General features: G+C 37.6%; 3 protein-coding genes across 3 annotated transcripts; 2 read left to right on the plus strand and 1 right to left on the minus strand.

The window, feature by feature from the left end:
• The first annotated feature begins 284 nt into the window (after positions 1–284).
• Positions 285–8,604, plus strand: LOC137729036 (uncharacterized). Its single transcript, XM_068467857.2, has 7 exons — positions 285–1,179; positions 3,882–3,960; positions 5,581–5,732; positions 6,645–6,768; positions 6,912–7,097; positions 7,215–7,286; positions 7,412–8,604. Exons 1-7 carry the CDS (start codon positions 752–754, stop codon positions 8,234–8,236), a joined length of 1,866 nt encoding a protein of 621 aa, XP_068323958.1. The 5' UTR covers positions 285–751; the 3' UTR covers positions 8,237–8,604.
• Positions 8,605–10,280: 1,676 nt separating this feature from the next.
• LOC137727890 (fructose-1,6-bisphosphatase, cytosolic) lies at positions 10,281–14,165 on the plus strand. Its single transcript, XM_068466752.2, has 12 exons — positions 10,281–10,939; positions 11,273–11,320; positions 11,405–11,479; positions 11,568–11,629; positions 11,747–11,813; positions 11,915–12,025; positions 12,213–12,299; positions 12,685–12,755; positions 12,827–12,892; positions 13,178–13,264; positions 13,394–13,469; positions 13,887–14,165. Exons 1-12 carry the CDS (start codon positions 10,781–10,783, stop codon positions 13,995–13,997), a joined length of 1,020 nt encoding a protein of 339 aa, XP_068322853.1. The 5' UTR covers positions 10,281–10,780; the 3' UTR covers positions 13,998–14,165.
• Positions 14,166–14,450: 285 nt separating this feature from the next.
• LOC137727893 (sm-like protein LSM3B) lies at positions 14,451–16,351 on the minus strand. The gene is made up of 3 exons (XM_068466753.2): positions 16,164–16,351; positions 15,271–15,366; positions 14,451–14,758 (listed from the first exon to the last, which is right to left on the minus strand). Exons 1-3 carry the CDS (start codon positions 16,278–16,280, stop codon positions 14,678–14,680), a joined length of 294 nt encoding a protein of 97 aa, XP_068322854.1. The 5' UTR covers positions 16,281–16,351; the 3' UTR covers positions 14,451–14,677.
• Positions 16,352–21,536: the final 5,185 nt, after the last annotated feature.

Genomic DNA, 21,536 nt, shown 5'->3' on the forward strand with positions numbered 1-21,536 from the left:
TTCATCCAAACAGTTTGATAAATTACACTAGAGCCTCAAAATAACTGGGCTGTTATATGTTTCTTTCATCATATCCTTCCAAAACAAAATGAGGTAGTGATTTTAATACACTTTTCTTATTTATTTTGCAGTTAAAATGAAACGATTATGTAAAATGTCAGATAAAAGATACAATATACATGCTTTAAGCTCTTCATCAATCGCATTAGATGTCATTGTTGATCATATAAACAGTCAAGTTTAAGAGCAAATATATACCCTGTCGCAAATGTAAAGAAAAAAAAACCTTCCGCATACACGAAAGTACGTTTAAAGTAGATGGTAAAACAAGTAGAAAAGATTCGTTCAACCGGAAACGGGTTCTGCTTTGCTACCATGAAAGGAAAGGTATCACTGGCCACTCTACTGTTAACTTCTAATTTTACTCGACACTCCAAATTGACAAAAGTACCCTCATATATATTAACCGTAAAACAAAACTTCAAGACCTTGATAGTAAATTTACTAGATGGATCAACTGCTGTTGTTGCTGCCCTCTACGCACCGTTTCGCATCGTAAATGGGCTGGAATTCGTTGTCTGATAATTTCAGTCGTTGTTTCCGTGTCTGGCTTTTGTACCGCGTAGCCCTCCCATCGAGGGTTTTGAATTCCAATTCCTCCTCCTCCTCCGCCTTCTTCAAATCTCAAACTTTGCTGTGCGATTTGGAATCGGAACCCTAAATATCGAGCCTTGGATCTTAAAGGGTTCCAATGGTGGATCACGAGGAGGAGGACCTCCGAATGGCACTGCGGATGAGTATGCAGAATTCACCTCCGGAGCCCAAGCGTAGCAAGCCCAGGGACGGACCCGCCGGAGCTCTGGCTGAGGAGCCGTTGGAAGTGAAGACCCGGAGACTTCAGCGGGAGCTCATGGCTGCTGCTGCTGAGAAGAGAATGCTGGACACCAATACGTGTCCGCCTTCGGCTTCGGCTTCACCTAGCAAAGTGTTGTCGGGGTCTGCGGGTTCCGCTTCGGGTTTGGCTCCAAAGGTGGCGACGAAAGATAAGGAATTGAGCTTGGAGGAAGTGAATTTGGGAAAGGGGTTGAGGGAAGAGGATGCAAAGCAGCTGTTTTCGATGGTTTTCGGGCCCGAGGTTACAAAGGGCATTCTTGTGCAGTGGAGTAATCAGGGAATAAGGTGTGTATAACATTCAACTTGTAATTGTGGCTTAACTTTCATGGTTGAAGTTTCAGTCTTTTACTGTAAAGTTTGTGTATTTTGATGCAATAGTGTAATAGTTCAGTTGGGATGGGATTGGGAATTCGAAAATGATTTGTCTTTGTAGAATGCACTAGGGTTCTTGTTTTCTGATGTTCAAAGCATTTCATTTGCACTTTATGTGCAAGTAAGCTGCAATATCTTCTCAAAAGTAAGCTGCTATATCAAAAAGTTGATAACTTTAGCGGGTCTCTTAGTCACTTTTATATTGCAGAAACATACGAAGAGAGATGGGTTATTGTTTCATTCAAGAAGCTAGTTTACGTACTTAGTGCTTGCCCTAAGGGCTAGGGTTGCTTTCTCTGTTGGTTGAATTGGCCACTAGGTAGAATTAGGATGGACAAGCCTTAAAAAACACACAACAGACCAGACACGAACAAAAGAAACAAGAAAAGGGTCATGATTAGAAAGAACCTAAACATCGAAGGCATTAGTTCCCTAAAGGTAAGGTCAGAAGGGAGTAAACGTGGAATGTGATGTATCAGGCATAGGGGTGGGAGCTGCGTTATCACAAAAAGGTCACCCCATAGCGTTTATTTATTTATTATGAAACTGTATTAGTGAGAACAGAAACAAGTACCGCCAGAGTATTTATTATAAAATCTGCATTTAACATAATTCTAAACACGCTAATTGACTCTTAACGAACAGCTGCTTTGGAATCTTCCAAAATAGAAGAAAACAAAATATCCCGAAACTCTGTGGACATTGAATCACAAAGTGAAGACCAATCTCTGACTTTTATCACATAAAAGCTCTTCCCTCTGCCCACTGTGAATCTCCCATATCCGTCCATGGTCTCACTCTAAAATTACCTTAAACAACACTGGCACACAATAACTTCATAAAGCTTTTTCCTTGTTTTAGCCATCCAAATCAAAGAAGCGCGTTGGAAATTATGGAAAGAATACACGAAAGAACCAAAAATTATGCCACCTCATTCTTGGCTGTGTGTTGCATCCAGAGTAAAAGCCTATAAGATTCTTATCTCCCAAAATGGGTATGTACTATTGGGTTGGGTTAATTGGATTGAATAATAAATGCCCGTTGGCATTCCAACCTTCCTTCCTTAACCTTCCTGCACTGGGCAGGGTTCAACCCTCATACACGCTCTCGCGACTTTGCACACACCTGTGTTTTTGGTGCGACTTTGTACACACCTGTGTTTTTGGTAAAAGTCGCCTCGGCCTGCTCACTGCAACCCCTTTGTGAGTGGAAAGAAAAAGGAGGTTGGGGGGGGCGGGGGGGGGGACCCTTCTCCTGAAGTTACAGGGCTCTTTTTCCTGGTCACCTTCTACTATGTGATTTAAATGGTGGAGATCATAATATTCTGATTTTTACTCTGGATGCATATGATCTAGAGTCTTTGCCTTCTACTGACTGACCTACAATCTTCTCAAAAGAAAGCAAGAAGTATATTTAGAAGAAGATAATCATACATTCCCTTAGGAAAAGATAGCAAAGAAGTGAAATCCCCAAGTTCTGATGGATTTAGGTTGTCTTTGATTGCTTTTGGTGGCAGAATCCATCGAGGGAACTTGTTTCTCTCATTTACTTGTTCTTTTTGTAGACCATTCCACATATAACAAACAGGGTTGGGAATATATAAGTTGATAAAAAGTTTAAGCTTACTTGTGATGACTGTTGTTAAAAACTTGGTCGTCCTCACAGGTCTTTGTTACTTTTCCCCATGGCACCCATCGCATACTTAGGCAATGAGTAGATAAAAATATTCACATAGCATGAGAAAGCTGACATGGTTGTAGACTTTTAGTAAAGCTTTAAAACTTATGATGTGGCAGATTTTCTATAGAAAAGTATGCATGCTATCCAAGCAGCTGAAAAGCTAGATTCATATTTGAAATAGAGTATGGGTGTTGGGCCATGGCATTGGTTATGTATATGGTTGGACTCATGTTAAACAGACAGAGATAGTAACTTAAGAATGAGGATACTGATACATCTTCCTCATGATATGTTTTATGATTTTGCTGATAATTTAATAGGGACATATAATGACTAAAACATGTCGATGCGTTTCCAGAGTGTTTGTCTTTCATTTTTCTTTTAATATTTTTATCTTTACACTTCTTGGAAAGTTTCAAGGGCCCTCTGAGATAATACTGAATGGATGGAAATTTTAGTTCGTCGAGTTATTCTTTTCTAGCTAGCAGAAACTCTATACTGGTTCCAAAACTCAATTCACTGAAACTATGGCCTACCTGTTTGTTTCTAGTGTGTCATTGGATTATTTATTATTTTTTCAGGTTATGGAGATAAAAACCTTCAGATCTGGTCATTCTCCTACTAATATACATATGCTGCCACGATTGGTTTACAATATAATTTATTCATCAGAAGACAGTCAATTTAAATTTACTCTGAGTCAACTCAAGAGTTCTGTATTCTTATAGTTTTATGCTTCTCTACTCAAATACTTATGTTTCTTTAATCTTTATGCATCATCCCATTATGGCACCATAATTTGTAAGTTATCGGAACTGCTTCTGTAAGACACAGGTTTTGGACATTTTAAAATTACATCTGGAAACTTTTGCCTCCATATTTAACAAGTTTACTGAAATCACTTCTCATTTTGAATTTCATCACATCTTTAATAGGTTTAGCTCTGATCCAGAAACATCTATGGGTCTAGTGCAGCATGAAGGTGGGCCCTGTGGCGTTTTAGCAGCCATTCAAGTAACTTCCTGATTTCTCGACATAATATGTTATGTGTTCCTTTTAATATGCGGTGTTGCTCAAAATTATGTGATTTGAACTGCCTAGTGCTATCAATATCTGTCTTGCTTTATCAAGGACTCCTTTTGTGCTTTGAAGAATCTAACTCTCTTCTGGAACTCTTATTTGAGAATTATTTTCTGGTTGCAGAAGTTAAAATTTGTGGAGTCTGACTTGTGCATTTTATAAAATTCTGGCATTAGCATTCAGGCATTAATTTTATTTTAATAATTTGGGAACCAGCTTTAGCTTTCATTAGACTCTGTCACACAACAGTGGTTGCCTAATCGAAAAGAGAAGCTTTTTTAAGGTAATATCACCAAATAATTAATAGTAGGCTATTTGTCTGTCTCGTAGTTACTAGTTATGATGGACAGAAAGTAGGAGTTGTGGAATAAGGGAGGGAGAAGATGAGACTACAATAGGGGAAATGATTGGAAGTTATAAAGATGTGGAGTAGAAGATAACGATTTTTCTTGATTACCATTTTAACACCGTTTCTTTTACGTAACACTCTTTTTTTTAATGGAAGATTGAAGGCCTTATGGTTTTGGCAAAAGTTTGACATGACTAACTGAGATGATAACTGTGTGTTTTTTTATTTATTTATTTTTTTTTTCTGTGTATTAGTACAAAGATTTTGCACTTACTGCTGGTGGATTTATATTTTCATTTTACCATCACAGTTCAGCTAGCACTGTTGACAGTTTACTGCCAAACTCTATTGGACCCAGTCACAAAGAGTGGTTATAAATGGTAGACAGTTGGAGTGATAATATGCTCTGGCTCAACTATACTGTCAGCAAATTGGTAGTAACTCATCTAATGATTAAAAGTGGTTGGGGTCGATAGATTCTTACGCAGCCCAGTGAAACAAGTCATAACATTAGATAATCTTTCTCTTTTGTTTCTTTTCTGAGTTAGCAAACAATAGTCTGTCAGTTTGCCCACTAGAGGAAATTTGCTTACTGCAGGTGGGGATTTGGGCTGAGCCAAACCATGGGCCAGCCATAATTAAGTATCAAACTCGCCAGTCACAGGAGTCGAACTTGAGACCTCCTCCTTATAATTGAAGGGGAAATACCACTAGAGCATAGTACTAGTTTCCAATTTTAAACCTTGAATTAATGCAGATGGGCTAGTGGTCTATGTTGTAGTAATGATGCCCTTTCATGTTTTATAAGAAGGTTGTTAAAAACTTAGGTGGTAGTTGACTTGTTGAATATTTAAATTTTTTTCATGCATTCTCATAAGAAGTTTTTACTACTCAATTTTATTGATGGAAAGAAATTACGACAAGAGGCACAGAAAGATTGTATTAAGCCGTTTATCCTTTTTTCTAGTTTCTATGTTTCATATGAAGACTTGGTTTTTTATTTTTATTTTTTTGTGTTGCTTTTGAGATATTTTTCTGTCATTGTAATTAGACATGCCCCCAACCCCTAGGTTTAATTGATATTTTCTTCAATTTATTAGTATTATTATTTAATATTTCTTGGTGCTTTAAAAAAATTATTGACTTGACAGGCATTTCATGATTCTCTTTTAGATGGTAACAGTATTTTCTGTTTGGTTGTGCAGGCATTTGTTCTCAAATACCTCCTTTTCTACCCAGCTGAATTAGGTAAAGTTGCACCAAACATGCATCAAAATACGGGTTCAAGGACACCGTCTAATAGTCAGTGTGTTGCATCGAATAATTTTGCCTCTCTTACTGAAGATGCAAAAGCAAGGTGATTAATCATTGCATGATAATTTATATGTTGGTTGAAGATGCATATGCATTAAGTTATTCATTTTGCAGTTAACGCAAGTCGCAGACACTTTCTGTACATCCATTCTGGTTTACTCACTTCTGTGGCACATTATTTAGCTGTAAACACACACTACAAACTTTTCCTCCTTTGTAAGCTCTCACTAATTTCACTGTAAACACACACTACAAAGTGTGTTTGCATAAATACACTACAAACTTTTCCCTCCTTTGTAAGCATACACTAATTTCATTACAAACTAGTATGGAGGCTAGCCTGGGCGGTTTTTTGGGATAAGCTACCAAGAAAACGCCTCTGCCCAGCTGGAGCGGGCTATAGATGGCCAGGGCTTTTGGGAGGCGCGCCTAGGCACCTGAGGCATTGTTGAGGCACCACCTGGGCGTTTGAATTCTCTTTATTTGAAGAATATCCCAAACAAAAACGACGTCATTTTGGGCAGGGGTTTTATTAAAAAAAAAATCAGTTTAATCTGATCAAATAAAAAGCACCCTAACTTACAACTAAAAGGGCAAGATAAGAAAGCACGATCCACTCTCTCCCCCAAACTCTTACATAAATACACCAATGTGAGAATAAAAGGATCCCGGCCTATGTCTTTGGAGTAGATTGCTGGTGTTACCTTCCCATGTACCATCAACCAAGCCAAAAACCATAACCTTGGATGGTATCTTATATTCCAAATCAGGCTGAAGGGAAGAAAAATCGGACTGCCTGATATGTGTCTCAACCCCGTTTGAAATAGGATTTATAAGAAAATAACTATGTTGATTCATGTTGGCAATTTGAGAATCTTTTTCATGATTGATGATTAAAATTGTTTGACTCATGGGAATTCACGTTGCTGAAACCAACACTTCGTCCTTTTGACAGCGTACTTATTAGAAGTATGGGTGAGATATTGTTCTTATGTGGAAGCAATAAAAGGGCGGTGATTGCAACTTTGAGTGTTATTGGAGATGAAACTGAGAGGGCTGACGACAACCTGAATGATGAAGTAAGTGAACTGGAGCTGGTGGATCATACACTTCTTTTTTTCTTCTCTCATGATAGGAATAATGTATGATTAACTTGCACTATAATTGTATATTTGCTTTGAATTAAACTTTCAACCTTTGTGTTTGTGCTGTCATTTGACAGGTAATAACAAAGTCACTTGAAGGTCTTTCAATCGAATCAGCTGCTGATTTGCATAAAGTGCTAAGAGTTAGCACTTACACAACACAAGAAAGTGCGTTTATGGGGCTCCAAGCAGTGCTTCCTGTCTTCCAAAGTCGTATGGGGGCATTGCTTTTCCTTATTTCTGCTTTACTTTCTCGAGGACTGGTATGTTAGTAAGCTTGCAACCTCTTTTGAAAACCGTATACTTTACTTGAGTCTTCAGTAACGATGCAACACTATTTTTTTTAACTAAACTAGTTTATTGAACTTTGTCTACTGCAGGACTTGGTACAATCTGACAGGGATGACCCCGGCCTACCTCTTGTAACTGCTCCATTTGGGCATGCTTCACAGGTACAGTTCCATGTGAACGAGTTTTCACTTTTTGGCCCAGTGCTTCAGTACGTGATCCAATTGCTGTTCTTATTATGAACTTTGGATTATGGTTCATTGTTCTACCCTTGTATGTTATGGTACAGGAAATTGTGAACTTATTGCTCTGCGGGCAGGCAGTCCCTAATGTTTTTGATGGAAAGATGGATTTAGGTGGTGGCATGTCTTTAAAGGGCATATCCAAAACTGTGGAAGTTGGATTCCTCACTCTGTTAGAATCCCTAAATTTCTGTAAGGTTGGTCAGTATTTGAAAAGTCCAAAATGGCCAATCTGGGTAGTTGGGAGTGAGTCTCATTATACAGTCCTTTTTTCTCTTGATACCACTGTCCAAGATGAGAATGAATTGGAAGGAAGGGAATCACAGATTCGGAGAGCTTTTGATGCACAAGATCAGAGTGGCGGTGGTGGTTTTATCAGCGTGGAAGGCTTTCATCAAGTCCTTAGGGAAACTAACGTAAAACTTCCAACTGAGAAGGTTGACCTCCTCTGCAACACAGGATTTATTGTATGGAGTGAGTTGTGGCAGGTCATTTTGGATTTGGACAAGAGCTTGGGAGGCCTGAAGGATTCAACTGGATTGATGGGTAAGAAGGTGTTTGATCTTTACCATTTTAATGGAATTGCAAAATCTGACCTGAATGGAAGCCAGACAACCTCTGGAGGCGATATGCCAGTTCAAAGACCTAGGCTCACAAAATTGAGGGTGTCGGTACCTCCGAGGTGGACTCCTGAAGAATACATGACAGATGTGGTAGTGTCCTCTGCTTCTAGTGGTAATGAATCTGGAGGGAAAGTCACAGAAATCGCTAAGCCGGAGCCTGCTCAGCATGCGCCTCTGGTGGACTGCATAAGAACGCGCTGGCCCCGTGCCGTCTGCAATTGGGTAGGTGACCCGCCTAGCATAGTATGAATTGATTGTGAATCTTATTTGGGGATCGTTAGCTAATGATGCAAGCTAAAGGGATGAGCTTGTGTGGTTTGGAGTGCCACCATTAAGGTACGAGGAGCGTTCATCTATTGTTTTCGTCAGTCTCAATACACAGACACTGTCAATGGCGTCCTCTGCATGCTGAAGCTTCAGCAATCAATTCGGTCTTTGGGGAAAAAGATCGTGTAAGTTTATTGTCAATCCAAATTGTAAAATTCATTTATATAATCACCTTTGTTGTTAAGTAGAGGAGTTATCAGTTCCTGGGAAGGACTTCAATAAACAAACATCGACGACGTCGAAATTATTCTAATGATTTTTACTGCATTACTGCTGTTATACAGTAGCAAGTTTTCCTGGTCTTGATGTGTTGCATATGTGTTCTTTTCTCCTGAACCTTGTTGCAAGGTTAAGGGCTTAGCTATAAGCTTCTTTCTTACTTAGTTCCTCCGAACTATGAGGTATTACTGTTCTTTCTAGTGCATTAGTTAACTGTAACAGCAATTGAATTAGAATGTGACTCCAAATGTTTTATTGTTATCTAAAGATCATCTTTAGAAAAATTCATTTAATTTTGGTGACCGGTTAGTCATCAGTTTGGATCAAACAAGTTAAACAGGTTATCATGAGGATATTACTTGTTATCATAGCAATCCATTTGTTCGACACATGGATAGTTAAACGATCTCCAAATCAAATGATTTTTTTTCGAAGCGACCTAGAAATGACGATAAAGAGAATGAACAAGTCTCATTTATATGTAGAAATTATCTAATGAATCTATTCCTTTTACCAAAACTAGAAACGAAAATCTTGTTTACAATAATACTTGATGCATATTTCTGATTTCGTAATTATCTACTAGTTGGTTGTGGTTATTTTTCTGACTTTTGCTTATGTTCTTTCGAGTTGCTGTTGCACCGCTTAGGCGCAAGGCAGCTGATGGTTGTGTTGGGAAAGGGATTCTCGTCGAATCTACGATGAACGGTCACGATCACGGAATCCCTAGGAAAAGAATCCGGCAAAGATCCTTTTCCGTTGTGTTGTACGAGGGAAATTTTATCGAAACATATTTTTATTCCGTATACTTAATAGCATGAGAAAATGGTAGAAGATTGGTAGGAGGATTTGTGGGGCAAAAACTCCAACGCCATAGGTCTGAAAAAGAATTTTTCTTTTTAATACAACGATATATTTTACATTAAGGGAAGAGGAGAGTTCAGTTAAGCCACACATGAACAATCTAATTTGATATCGAATTCGTTATCCACGCGATTTGAACATAAAACCTCTTACTTACAAGTGAAGATAAATATCATCAGGGCATAGTACCAAATGGCAAAAATAGAAGTAAAATGTTAAAATAATAATTCTCTCTCGCAAGTATTGCACCAGAAAAATAAGAAATAAACGACTTAACTAGAATTGATTGGTAGGACTTAAGTGACAAATTACAATAGGATGGGCATCATACACAGGAGAGAGAATGTGGGTAGCAAAAATGCACTTTATATTAATAGGCACTAATTTAGTTTACTATGCCCCATTTGTTTTTTACGCTCCACATCTGCTAACAGTACAGTCCAAAATGTTGGTATAGTTTCTTGGGCGCTTCAAAACACGCAATGCTTGCACGTTTTCTCTTCTCCCTCTCTCTTTGCTAATCTCGTTTTCACTTTTTATTGTTGCACGATGATATGAATCGTTTGTTTTTTAAATCACCCTTTATGGATTACTTAGCTAAAAATTAACCAAATTTGAAATCTATTAGTCATCTAATGATATCTTATAGATTAACAAATCATATTGTAAAAATGGAAGATTGATACGTGCAGGAGAAGATTTCCAAATTTTCTCGTATTACTTCTAATAAATTACACGTTGTTGTCCGTTACGGCCTTAATATTTCAACAATGATATTTTACATACTTAATTTTTAGAAAGTAACTTAAAAAGTAAATTTAGATCACCATGCAACGTTATTGTACAAAAACAAAGAAAGTAAGAGAAGGAGAAGGTCCAACTTAGCATATGAGAATGGCATAAAAGAATATAACCTCTATGCAAAAAGGCAGCTCGTTGAGAAAAGTGTGAAGAGTTTGCTTGAGATGAAGGCAACCTCGTCCATGTCATCCATGATCGAAACAGAAGGGACAAAAACCTGGTAACCGCCGGATCAGAAGAAAACGAGGACAGGCGTTATCTTTAGTGATAACCACATATGACATTAGCTCACTCTTCCATCCCAACCCCTCCACGTGTGCTCCGAAACTTCCGTTGGTACCAGATTAGCATCCCTTCCACAGTCCATCAGCTCCTCGAATCGAGCACCGCCACCACCTTCTCATCCAAATCCAAACGACCTTTTTTTTCCCCTTACATTTTTCCTCCTTTTTTTTTTTAATATATTATTTTGGAGTGTGGATTTGTATATAATATATACAGTAGTAGGTCAGCTGTGGATTGTTTTTGGAGGTTTTTAGTGACGGTGGTTTTGTGGGGAAAAAGGAAGGACGGCGGAGAAAAATGGATCACGCAGCCGATGCGCACCGGACGGACTTGATGACCATAACGAGGTTCGTGCTGAATGAGCAGTCCAAGCACCCTGAGTCCCGCGGTGACTTCACCATCTTGCTCAATCATATTGTTCTTGGCTGCAAGTTTGTCTGCTCTGCAGTCAACAAGGTCTCTCCCTCTCTCTCTCTCTCTCTCTCTCTCTCTAATTGTATCATTTTTCTCAAAGATTATATTGATTGCCAAATTGGTTGTTGATTTTTATTCAATTGGGTATTGGAAATGAAGGTTTTCGAATCATTGGCATGACATAGTCAATTTGGTTAGAGCAGAGTGGTAGTGTTCTGCACCCAAGTTCGAATCTTGCTATTGTAGTTTGGATTAGATTGGAATATCGCTCGAATATGATAGAAAATATTTCCCGTTCTTATCTGTTTTGCGTTGGGGAATTAATTGGTGCTGTGGAAATGGGGTTTTTAATCGGAAAGTTTTTTACTTGGGCAGGCTGGTCTGGCCAAACTTATCGGGCTTGCTGGAGAGACCAATGTTCAGGTATGCGTTTGCTATCTGTTTATGTTGAATATAATCTATTGGGGTTATTCTACAACGTGAAATTGTTCGATTTTTCGGTTATAGGGTGAAGAGCAAAAGAAACTGGATGTTCTTTCAAATGAAGTTTTTGTTAAGGCTCTGGTTAGCAGTGGCAGAACTGTAAGTCATCCAAATTTTCCTTTTTAATATTTGCATTAGCTGAACTTGAAGGACCGATATTGTGCTAACAATTCAGGTTTTGTGGCAGTCTATTCTTGTTTCAGAGGAAGATGAAGAGGCGATTTTCGTGGAGCCAAAATTGCGTGGAAAGTAATTGTCTATGCTTTACGCCGGTTATTAGAGCTTGTTCCAATGAATGTTTGTTTTTGAGACATTTAACTGAAAGGCTGTCTGTCTGAATAATGCTTTCAACTCATACTGGAGCAGGTACTGTGTTGTGTTCGATCCACTGGACGGTTCGTCCAACATTGATTGTGGTGTTTCCATTGGAACGGTACAATCGCTCATTCTTATCATATGCAATCCCCTCTATGTAAAGCAATCATTTGTTCCAGAGGAACTCAATATTGTGGTGGGAAACATTTGTCTTATCAGATTTTTGGGATTTATGTGGTTAAAGATGGTGAACCTTCTCTTAAAGATGTCTTGCAACCTGGAAGGAAAATGGTTGCAGCAGGCTACTGCATGTATGGAAGCTCTTGCACGGTATATAAAACAACACGTTTCTTGTGGTTTAGATGCATGTATCGGATGCCTGTTGAGTTAGAGCCTTAGTGAATGTAAATCTTTATTCGAAACTTTCTTTGATTGTAGAATCTAGGATTTTCGTTGCCTGCAGTCTAGATTTGCAAGACACTGCTTTTAACTATTTGGGAATGTAATGATTTCGCAGTTCGTGATAAGCACTGGAACTGGAGTTCATGGGTTCACCCTCGATCCTTCTCTCGGGGAGTTCATACTAACTCACCCAGACATCAAGGTATTTCTCTTTTTATACTACTTCAGCAACATAATCCGTACTATATTCTGTAACGGTCTACTGATTTCACCTCGAGGATTAACTTGGAGAACTCTTATAATCATTGCACTTAAAGAATCTCGTGCTGAAATACACAGAAGGAATTCAACCTCTTTTATATCTAAATATTGGTCTGATATTCGTGCGCATTACTTGATAACTTACTACATTCACGTCTATTGTCCCAAAAAATTGTGTGTGCGTGTGGCGCGCATATATATAGTGAATGTATATATCGTTTTGATGAGAATGTACTAAATGATATACATTATCTTTGTAATTAGTAATTCTTTTTTTCTTGCTATGGAGTTTCCAACATTCAGTTCATGTCTACTTCTTTCCCCAGATTCCAAAGAAAGGAAAGATCTATTCGGTGAATGAAGGGAATGCCAAAAATTGGGATGGCCCGACGGCCAAGTATGTCAAGCTCAATTAATGATTCTTATTTGAAGTCCATCATTGAAAATTTCTGACCTTTTTGGCTTCAGGTATGTGCAAAAGTGCAAGTACCCGGAAGATGGTTCATCCCCGAAGTCTCTAAGATACATTGGAAGGTATCGTGGATTCTCGTCTTAGAAGTTTAAGCTGGTTCTTCTATATGAACCATCTGCCTCTGTTGAATTTGAATGCCGATCTTTATCCCCCGACTGTATTTATCTCAACTCATAGTTTTACCTGCTCCATCTTCATATTTTTCATTCTCAATCTGGAAGTGGTGGTGAAGTAAAAGATTCTTTCTAGCTCCTTAATCCTCTTTCGGTTCTAGTGTTTGACATACGATGCTGTTCTGTTTCTTTCAATAAGCAGTGATATTTATGTTTTATCGTCATGGTTAACAGCATGGTTGCTGATGTTCATCGGACATTGCTTTATGGCGGTATCTTTTTGTACCCTGCTGATAAGAAGAGCCCAAACGGAAAACTGCGGTATGTCAAGCACAATTATAGCTTTCTCTTCATTTCAAACAGTCATGGAAGCTTTGTATCATTTTCTGTAGTTTCAGGTTTAAGTTCATGGACTTATGTGACGCATTTGGTTTAACTTGTGTTAACTAGGGTTCTCTACGAAGTCTTCCCAATGTCGTTTTTGTTGGAACAAGCAGGCGGTCAGTCCTTCACTGGCAAGGAACGGGTATGGACTCCTGGACATTTCTTCTTCGTTGATGTGCTGAATGAAATTGGTTGAATAACTTGCTAGTTATCTGTGTATAAAGCCTATCTGTGCCAGAAATTATACAACTCTAATCCGCACTCTGTCTTTTTGCCAACAGAGTATACTTTATGCAATATAGTCATTTCTCATAACTTCAAACATTCTTGAGTCAGACAATCTATAATGCTAAGTCAGATGAGCACGTTATGTTGTTAGATTGTCAATCTAGATCACATCTACAAATAACGATTCACCTTGTTAGTTGTTAAGATTGAAGTTGACATAAGTCAAAGAACATTGGACACTGCCTGCAAGCATAAAACAGGATTAGTTTCTTTTCTTTTGTGAGTTGATTTTGCATTGATTGTTAATTGATTTTAACATGCATCTTGGCAGGCCCTTGACTTGGTTCCGACCAAGATACACGAGCGCTCTCCGATCTTCCTCGGCAGCTACGACGACGTTGAGGAAATCAAGGCACTCTATGCAGCTGAAGGAAAGCAATGAAACCTATAATTCTTGTTCTCTCATCGTAAATTTCATAAGTGTTCATCTACTTGAACTACTCTATTAGATGAAATCTGAAAAGAGAGCATACAATAATCTGTTGACGCTTACAACTCAAACAAGGTTGTCGTCTTAAATTCTGGAAAACTGCTCTATTTTCTTTCCTTATTTTCTCAGCTTCCAAACAACCATACTCGATTAAAGAAACTCATTAAGGGGAAAAGAAAAGAAGGGCGGAAGCCAGCCCCCGTTGTAGCATCGATGCCTCCAAGGCTTCGAGCTGCCAAGGGGAGACGAGAGAAAGGTGGCGAAGTGTTTTCTTCGATCGTCACTTTGTTGTCCAATATAAAATCGGATAACAAAACATTGAAGGAAAAAAAAACACATTCTTCAATCTCAAGAAAACATTTCATGAAGAAATACTTAGATAGCCATAGATACAAGAGTTCCAACTTCCATCCATGAAGATTACGTTGAATTGTATCCATCAATTCCTAGGCACCTCAAACAGAGATTCATATGAAAACTGCTCTTTCGGTTTCCTCGAATAAAGTTAAAAATCTGATCCTAGGTAGCTGGGGATACAAGAAATCTCATTCATTCAGAAATCTAAAAGCAGAATAACATATAGAGGGAGATTTGTTAAATCAACAGATGATTTCCCAATACCAGTAACTAAATCAAGCTGTCCTTAGAGGAGGTGACACAAGGATGACACCGTCTCCTCTGACAAAGAGAAAAGGAACCATCCGCTTTGTAGTCTGCAATGGAAAAAGTAAAAAATGGTGGTAAACCAAAAATGTAATACACGACCAGAGGTAGTAATGACAGCCAAACGTACAAGACTAAACAAATAAGGATCCATATTAAAACCAAATGTAGCGAAACATATGTGAAGAAAATCCAGACAAATATTTATCATCCTTTTTGCCTTCTTCTTTGTTAATTATGTTTTACGGGTTAGATTGTTACCATGTTTACTTAACCTCTATTAACTTCAGTTTAGTCATCTTTTAACGATGAGATAAATAAATGACAGAAAAACACTCAACACATTCAGATCTAACGGAGCCTTCCCATAGGCAGTAAAGATTATTGCCTCTGGGCCGATCTGAGGATACGGTCACTACAGCAGATCTATTCCAAAGTTACAGATCATTTTGTTATTTATGCAATTTAGTCCTCTAGAAAAACAATACTCCAAGTTCAATTGATTTACAAATTTTTTTGTTATACATAGACAGTCATAAAGACAAGAATTTGAGCTACATACCCGAACAATCTCTTCATAAGTTTCATCGTCAATTTCTACAGAAGTAACAATTTCTTCAACATCACCAAGAATCATATTTAAGTGTTGATCATAAGCCTGGAAAAGCCAGATTTTAAACAAAAATATCAGAATCGGACAGGAAGCTTTATAACCACAAATATTATGATAGCAAGTACCACTTAACATAATCACTTGACATGATGTAATATACAAGAAACTCCCTCATCCACCCACCATTTTACCCCTCCATCCCTTGTGTCATTGCATCAAGTTCAAACGACTCGTTCTCACACAACAAATTTCTGTACCAAACAATGAACTCGTTTTTGTTCCCGTTTCTTTAGTATACACTCATCATTTGATAGAAGAATACTGTTCGTTTACACGTTTTTCACTACAAATTTCTTATAAAGACACAATTTTCCTAGCTCGGCGAACCGGAGAAAACAGTCAAGTATAATTTCGCGATAAGAGCAAACTAAATCATCACTTCACAAGTTATAAACTGCAAAAGTAACCACCAACACCATTGTCATTTCCATAATCATCGTAGTGTCAAAACAACATCTGAAGAGAAATATAAAGGCAAAAAACTTACAATTTAACATAAAATGAAAGACTGGAGTTCCTATCACAGATGCAAAATAAGACAATTATAGAGTATACATCACAATTTTGTTAATGGTGTTTGAGACTAGAAGATGAAAATCAAACCTTGACGCATATCCACTCACCACTTAACACTGAAGTAGTAAACTTTAAACCCTAATTTTATTTTCCCATTATTTTTAGTTTTGCCCCATCTAAAACCCTAATTAGAAAAACCCAGAGTGCAGAGAAAACCTAATTTATAGCAGAGCGAGAGACATGATAGATAGGGTGTGGAATCGTACATGGAGTTTACCGCGGAGCTCACGGTCGGAGCGAAGCTTGACGTAGATGCGCTCGTCGAGGCTGAGCCTTATCAGATCCAACGGCTCCTTCACGGCGCTCTCTTCCTCGCTCGCCATTTTTGTATTTTGCTGTTTCTTCGAATCGAATAGGTTTATGTTATAATGTGGGGTGTAATTTGTAATTGGATTATTTTAGCTACGTTCCTGCAATTTGACTTTTATCTCATTTTGTTGTAATAAAAAAATCGTAACTTTATATATATCAATTTAAAAATGTGTGTAAGTCGTGATATAAATCAATGACTTTTATCTCATCATCTTAGCCATAAATATACAAGTCAGGTGATATAAATCAATGTAAAAATGATATGCCATTCGGAGTCACCTAACGTGACATGTACGGCTGAACATATTGCTCATCAATCCAGCCGGAGTCACCTCATGTGACCTGTACGGTACCAAACCTACACATGAGTCGGAACCACCTAATGTGATCTGTACGACAGGCTGGGTGTAAATAAGTATGCTCAAGTGCTACGATCACATGAAGTCTGTGCGACGAATCACAGGTCACCTATGAGTCTGAACCACCTAATGTGGTTTGTACGACAAGCTGGCACCTGACTTCGATCCAAGCTAAGCATGCGGTGCGGGAGGTGAACAATCACGTGAAGGCTAGGCCCTTGCCACGGGCGGAGCACTAACACCGGGGTGCAGGACACTGAGCTCTACGTGCATCAACTCATAACTACCATGCAACCATACTGTCAATATATACTCACCTGAACTTACCTGGGCCTCCGCAGCATCATGCAATATTATGCAAAGCTATACTAATGCATATGCTAAAATGTAAAGCGAACATGACATGACATTTTAAACGAAATTCCATTTAAAAACAGTTTCTGGGAAACGCATATATATAAACCAAAAGCCCACTCACACTTTCTGTTTTGCGCCCCACCAAGTTCTAGGTAGAAGTTCGTGTTGGCTTACGAGGATTCTACGGCGGTTCTGACAGATTTTAAATAATGTAGGGATTTCTTTTATGTCTTGTATAATTAATACTTAGCCTACTGGACTGCACTTAGGTTACCTATACTCTGAGCAATTGCATTACTATTTTAAACACATTCACTCGTACTTATATACTTACTTAGTGTAAGGTAGCTAGTTTGGTTTTTATTTACCCCACATATTCGTATCACTATCACTTCCACACTACACACATGGCTACGTCACCCTCACGTAATGGCCAGCATGCCTCGATTTAGGTCAGGGTGTGTCAATTTGGTATCAGAGCCAATCCCTGACCGAAAGTGTGCCGACGAGGACGTCGGCTCCTAAGGGGGGTGGATTCTAAGATCCCACATCGCCCAGAGGTGAGGATCATGTAAGCCTTATATGTATATTCCTATCTCTACCTAGCATAATGCCTTTTGGGAGCTCACTGGCTTTGGGTTCCATAGGAACTCCAAAGTTAAGCAAGTTCGTTCGAGAGCAATCGTAGGATGGGTGACCCCTTGGGAAGTTCTCGTGTGAGTTTCCAAAACAAAACCGTGAAGGCTTGGTCGGGGCCCAAAGCGAACAATATCGTGCTACGATGGAGTCGAGCTCGGGATGTAGTGGGGGCCCGGGCCGGGATGTGACATATAATCTCTACAAATCAATTAAACTCCATAAAAATTCATGGATTTATAAATCCATTAAAGTCTCTCAAATTCTCAATTGAATACACCCCCTTAAATTCATTCATCAAACTTGTGGCTTTGTCACCCCTTTAAATTCATTCATCAAACTTGTGGCTTTGTTGTTTTTTTAATATATATATATTTGTAATTCTTGAGCGTGACAATTAGGGTTAGTTCGAGATTGTTGTGCTTTAAAAAAAAAAAAAAACTAATGAAAAGAATTTCAAAAATTTGCATTTTAATAAAAAAACCACCCTATAATTTTATTTAATGATAAAGAAAAAATAATAAAAATAAAAAATAACCTCACAAAAGCGCGTGCATTACAAATTTTGTAAACTTACCGTATATATTGCAGCAACCCCTCCTATTTTCTTTAGTAGTTTCAAATCCTAGCCTCATAGCCCCATGTGCCTCCTTCCTCTTTCTTTATTTCATGTTTAGGAGCTTTAATGATGATAGTTAGTACTTTCAATGCTCCACTCATGTTCCCACTCTAGCCATTTTCAACGAAAATGTAATAAACTATCTCCCAAAATAATCTTAACTGATGATTTCCTATTTGAACTTTTTGTGAGAATGGAATAGGCTCTCATCTTTCCTAAAATTAGAGAAATACCTGCTCGTTTCAGACTTAAATGATTAATTGCTTTGGATGACACTTCCTGAAGATATTCGACCATCATAATACTTTTCACAACATTCTCGTGTATAGAATAATTATTTGGGTTTGCTATTCATGAGATTTCGAGGGAATTGAACCAAAATTTTATATATAATCTCTACAAATCAATTAAACTCCATAAAAATTCATGGATTTATAAATCCATTAAAGTCTCTCAAATTCTCAATTGAATATACCCCCCTTAAATTCATTCATCAAACTTGCGACTTTGTTGTTTTTTAATATATATGTCTTTTGTAATCCTTGAGCATGACAATGAGGTTTAGTTCGAGATTGTGGTACTTTAAAAAAAGGAAGACTAATGAAAATGACTTCAAAAGTTTGCATTTTAATTAAAAAAAAACTAACCTATAATTTTATTTAATGATAAGGACAAAATAATAATAATAAAAAAAAAAACAAAAAATAACCTTACAAAAGCGCGTGCATTGCAAATTTTGTAAACTTACCATATATATTGCAGCAGCCCTTCCTGTTTTCTTTAGTAGCTTTAAATCCTAACCTCATAGCCTCATGTGCCTCCGTCCTCTTTCTTTATTTCATGTTTAGGAGTTTTAATGATGATAGTTAGTACTTTCAATGCTCCACTCATGTTCCCACTCTCGCCATTTTCAACGAAAATGTAATAAACTATCTCCCAAAATAATCTTAACTGGTGATTTCCTATTTGAACTTTTTGTGAGAATGGAATAGGCTCTCTTCTTTCCTAAAATTAGAGAAAGACATGCTCTCTTCAGACTTAAATGATTAATTGCTTTGGATGACACTTCCTGAAGATATTCGACCATCATAATAATTTTGACGACATTCTCTTGTATAGAATAATTATTTTGGTTTGCTATTCATTGTTAGAATGTTCAAGACTCATCCACTAATCAGTATAACAACTAATCAGAAAACAAAACTAATCATTTGTATCTAGTTAATGTTGATGACATGCATTTTCCAGGTTTATTTTTCAAACCATTGGCCACTAATTTCTTGGCCCCCAAAACCATAGGTGCTGGTGTGCATTTTCCAGTTGAGTTTTTTCTATTGTCCATTGTTTTTGTCTGCCATGGTTAATGAAATAGTGATAGTACTAGTGTTCAATTTAAGAAATAGTTAGTGTTTATTTTTGTTTAGTTTAAGAAATAGTCAATGTTTAGTTTACAAAATAGTGATAGCACTAGTTTACAAAATAATGATAGTAATAGTGTTCGGTTTAAGAAATAGTTAATGTTTAGTTTACGAAATAGTGATAGTATTAGTGTTCAATTTAAGAAATAGTCAGTATTCAGTTTACAAAATAGTCGGTGTTCAGTTTAAGAAATAGTGATAGTACTAGTGTTCGGTTTAAGAGTTAGTCATTATTTGGTTTGAGAAATAGTTAGTGTTAAGTTCTAAATATAATCAACGTTCAATTATAAAAATAATCAATGTTCAATTGTAAAAATAACTAGTGTTAACATGACATGACACAAATTTAAAAAAATTGTCCAAACTAAAGATAAAATCACTATTTCGAAATTAAAATAAGCATTGTTTATCAAACTGAAAAATGAAAAATTTTCTTTATTTTTTGTTTTGTAATATTATTACTTAGTTTGTGTCACATCCCGGCCCGGGACGGATCACTTCCCGGGCCCACTCCACCACCGTATCACGATATTGTCCGCTTTGAGCCCCGACCACGCCCTCACGGTTTTGTTTCTGGGAACTCACACGAGAACTTCCCGATGGGTCACCCATCCTGGGAATGCTCTCGCGCGCTACTCGCTTAACTTCGGAGTTCCTACGGAACCCGAGGCCAGTGAGCTCCCAAAAGGCCTCGTGCTAGGTAGGGATGAGAATATACATATAAGGATCACTCCTCTGGCCGATGTGGGATGTCACAATCCACCCCCCTTAAGGGCCCGACGTCCTCGTCGGCACACCACGACCAGGCTTAGGCTCTGATACCAAATTGTCATATCCCGGCCCGGGGGAGATCACTTCCCGGGCCCGCTCCACCACCGTAGCACGATATTGTCCGCTTTGGGCCCCGACCACGCCCTCACGGTTTTGTTTTTGGGAACTCACACGAGAACTTCCCGATGGGTCACCCATCCTGGGAATGCTCTCGCGCGCTACTCGCTTAACTTTGGAATTCCTACGGAACCCGAAGCCAGTGAGCTCCCAAAAGACCTCGTGCTAGGTAGGGATGAGAATATACATATAAGGATCACTTCCCTGGCCGATGTGGGATGTCACAGTTTGTTCCAAAAAAAATTATGAAACAATGGTCAAATAAACATACAATAAAATAAAAAGTAAAAATTGTAATATTTATGGAGTGAGAGTAGAGTGATATGAAAGATGAGAGAAAATAAAAAAGATTGATGTGAATGGGTGAGGTGAAAGGAGAGATAAATTTGATGGAATATGTGAGAGAGAGAGAAAGGGAGAGACAGAGAGAAGGAAAATATGTGTGACTGAGTGATGTGACGCGCGCATGAGATTTTGTTTTTTGTTTTTTTAATTATTATGTTAAACTTTTGTCATTTTTTATTAAAACTTAAGTCATTTTTATTAAAATTTAAGCAATTTTTATTAAATAAAGTTAGTAGATAATTTTTTGTTAATAAGAAGTTTAGAGAAGCTTTTTTCATTAAAACTCCCTTAAAAAAAAACTTATTAAAAAATCTAGAACATTAAATTTGTTTGGTAAAACAAAAAAATTGTTGTCAATGAAAGTAGATGAGTATAAAAAAACAGAAAAATGATCTACTATGCTTCTAAAAAAAGTGTTTTTTTTTCAAAGTATAGTAATCAATATTCATTTAATGGAATTTTCAAATAGCAAATATACTCCCACATGTTTTACAAAATTACACTCTTTACCCCTACATTATTGTCTTTGACAATGATTATATCACATTAAATATCATCTCATATTTAGACATTTAACATATTCAAAGTAATTTATATAAAAGTTTACCAAACATTCAAACACTTTTTTTATTATTATTATAAATT

The sequence above is a fragment of the Pyrus communis genome, chromosome 10 (genome assembly GCF_041283825.1).
Source record: "Pyrus communis isolate YQ-2024b chromosome 10, ASM4128382v1, whole genome shotgun sequence".
Classification (NCBI taxonomy): Eukaryota; Viridiplantae; Streptophyta; class Magnoliopsida; order Rosales; family Rosaceae; genus Pyrus; species Pyrus communis.

Excerpts from the sequence above, each read along its gene's own strand:
- LOC137729036 (XM_068467857.2), top strand. The coding sequence starts at position 752 with ATGGTGGATCACGAGGAGGAGGACCTCCGAATGGCACTGCGGATGAGT. Across the intron at positions 3,961-5,580 it reads GCGTTTTAGCAGCCATTCAA|GCATTTGTTCTCAAATACCT; the intron begins GTAACTTCCTGA and ends TTGGTTGTGCAG. Across the intron at positions 6,769-6,911 it reads ACGACAACCTGAATGATGAA|GTAATAACAAAGTCACTTGA; the intron begins GTAAGTGAACTG and ends GTCATTTGACAG.
- LOC137727890 (XM_068466752.2), top strand. The coding sequence starts at position 10,781 with ATGGATCACGCAGCCGATGCGCACCGGACGGACTTGATGACCATAACG. Across the intron at positions 12,893-13,177 it reads TCTCTAAGATACATTGGAAG|CATGGTTGCTGATGTTCATC; the intron begins GTATCGTGGATT and ends CATGGTTAACAG. Across the intron at positions 13,470-13,886 it reads CCTTCACTGGCAAGGAACGG|GCCCTTGACTTGGTTCCGAC; the intron begins GTATGGACTCCT and ends GCATCTTGGCAG.
- LOC137727893 (XM_068466753.2), bottom strand. The coding sequence starts at position 16,280 with ATGGCGAGCGAGGAAGAGAGCGCCGTGAAGGAGCCGTTGGATCTGATA. Across the intron at positions 15,367-16,163 it reads AGCTCCGCGGTAAACTCCAT|GCTTATGATCAACACTTAAA; the intron begins GTACGATTCCAC and ends TGGCTTTTCCAG. Across the intron at positions 14,759-15,270 it reads CTTATGAAGAGATTGTTCGG|ACTACAAAGCGGATGGTTCC; the intron begins GTATGTAGCTCA and ends TTTCCATTGCAG.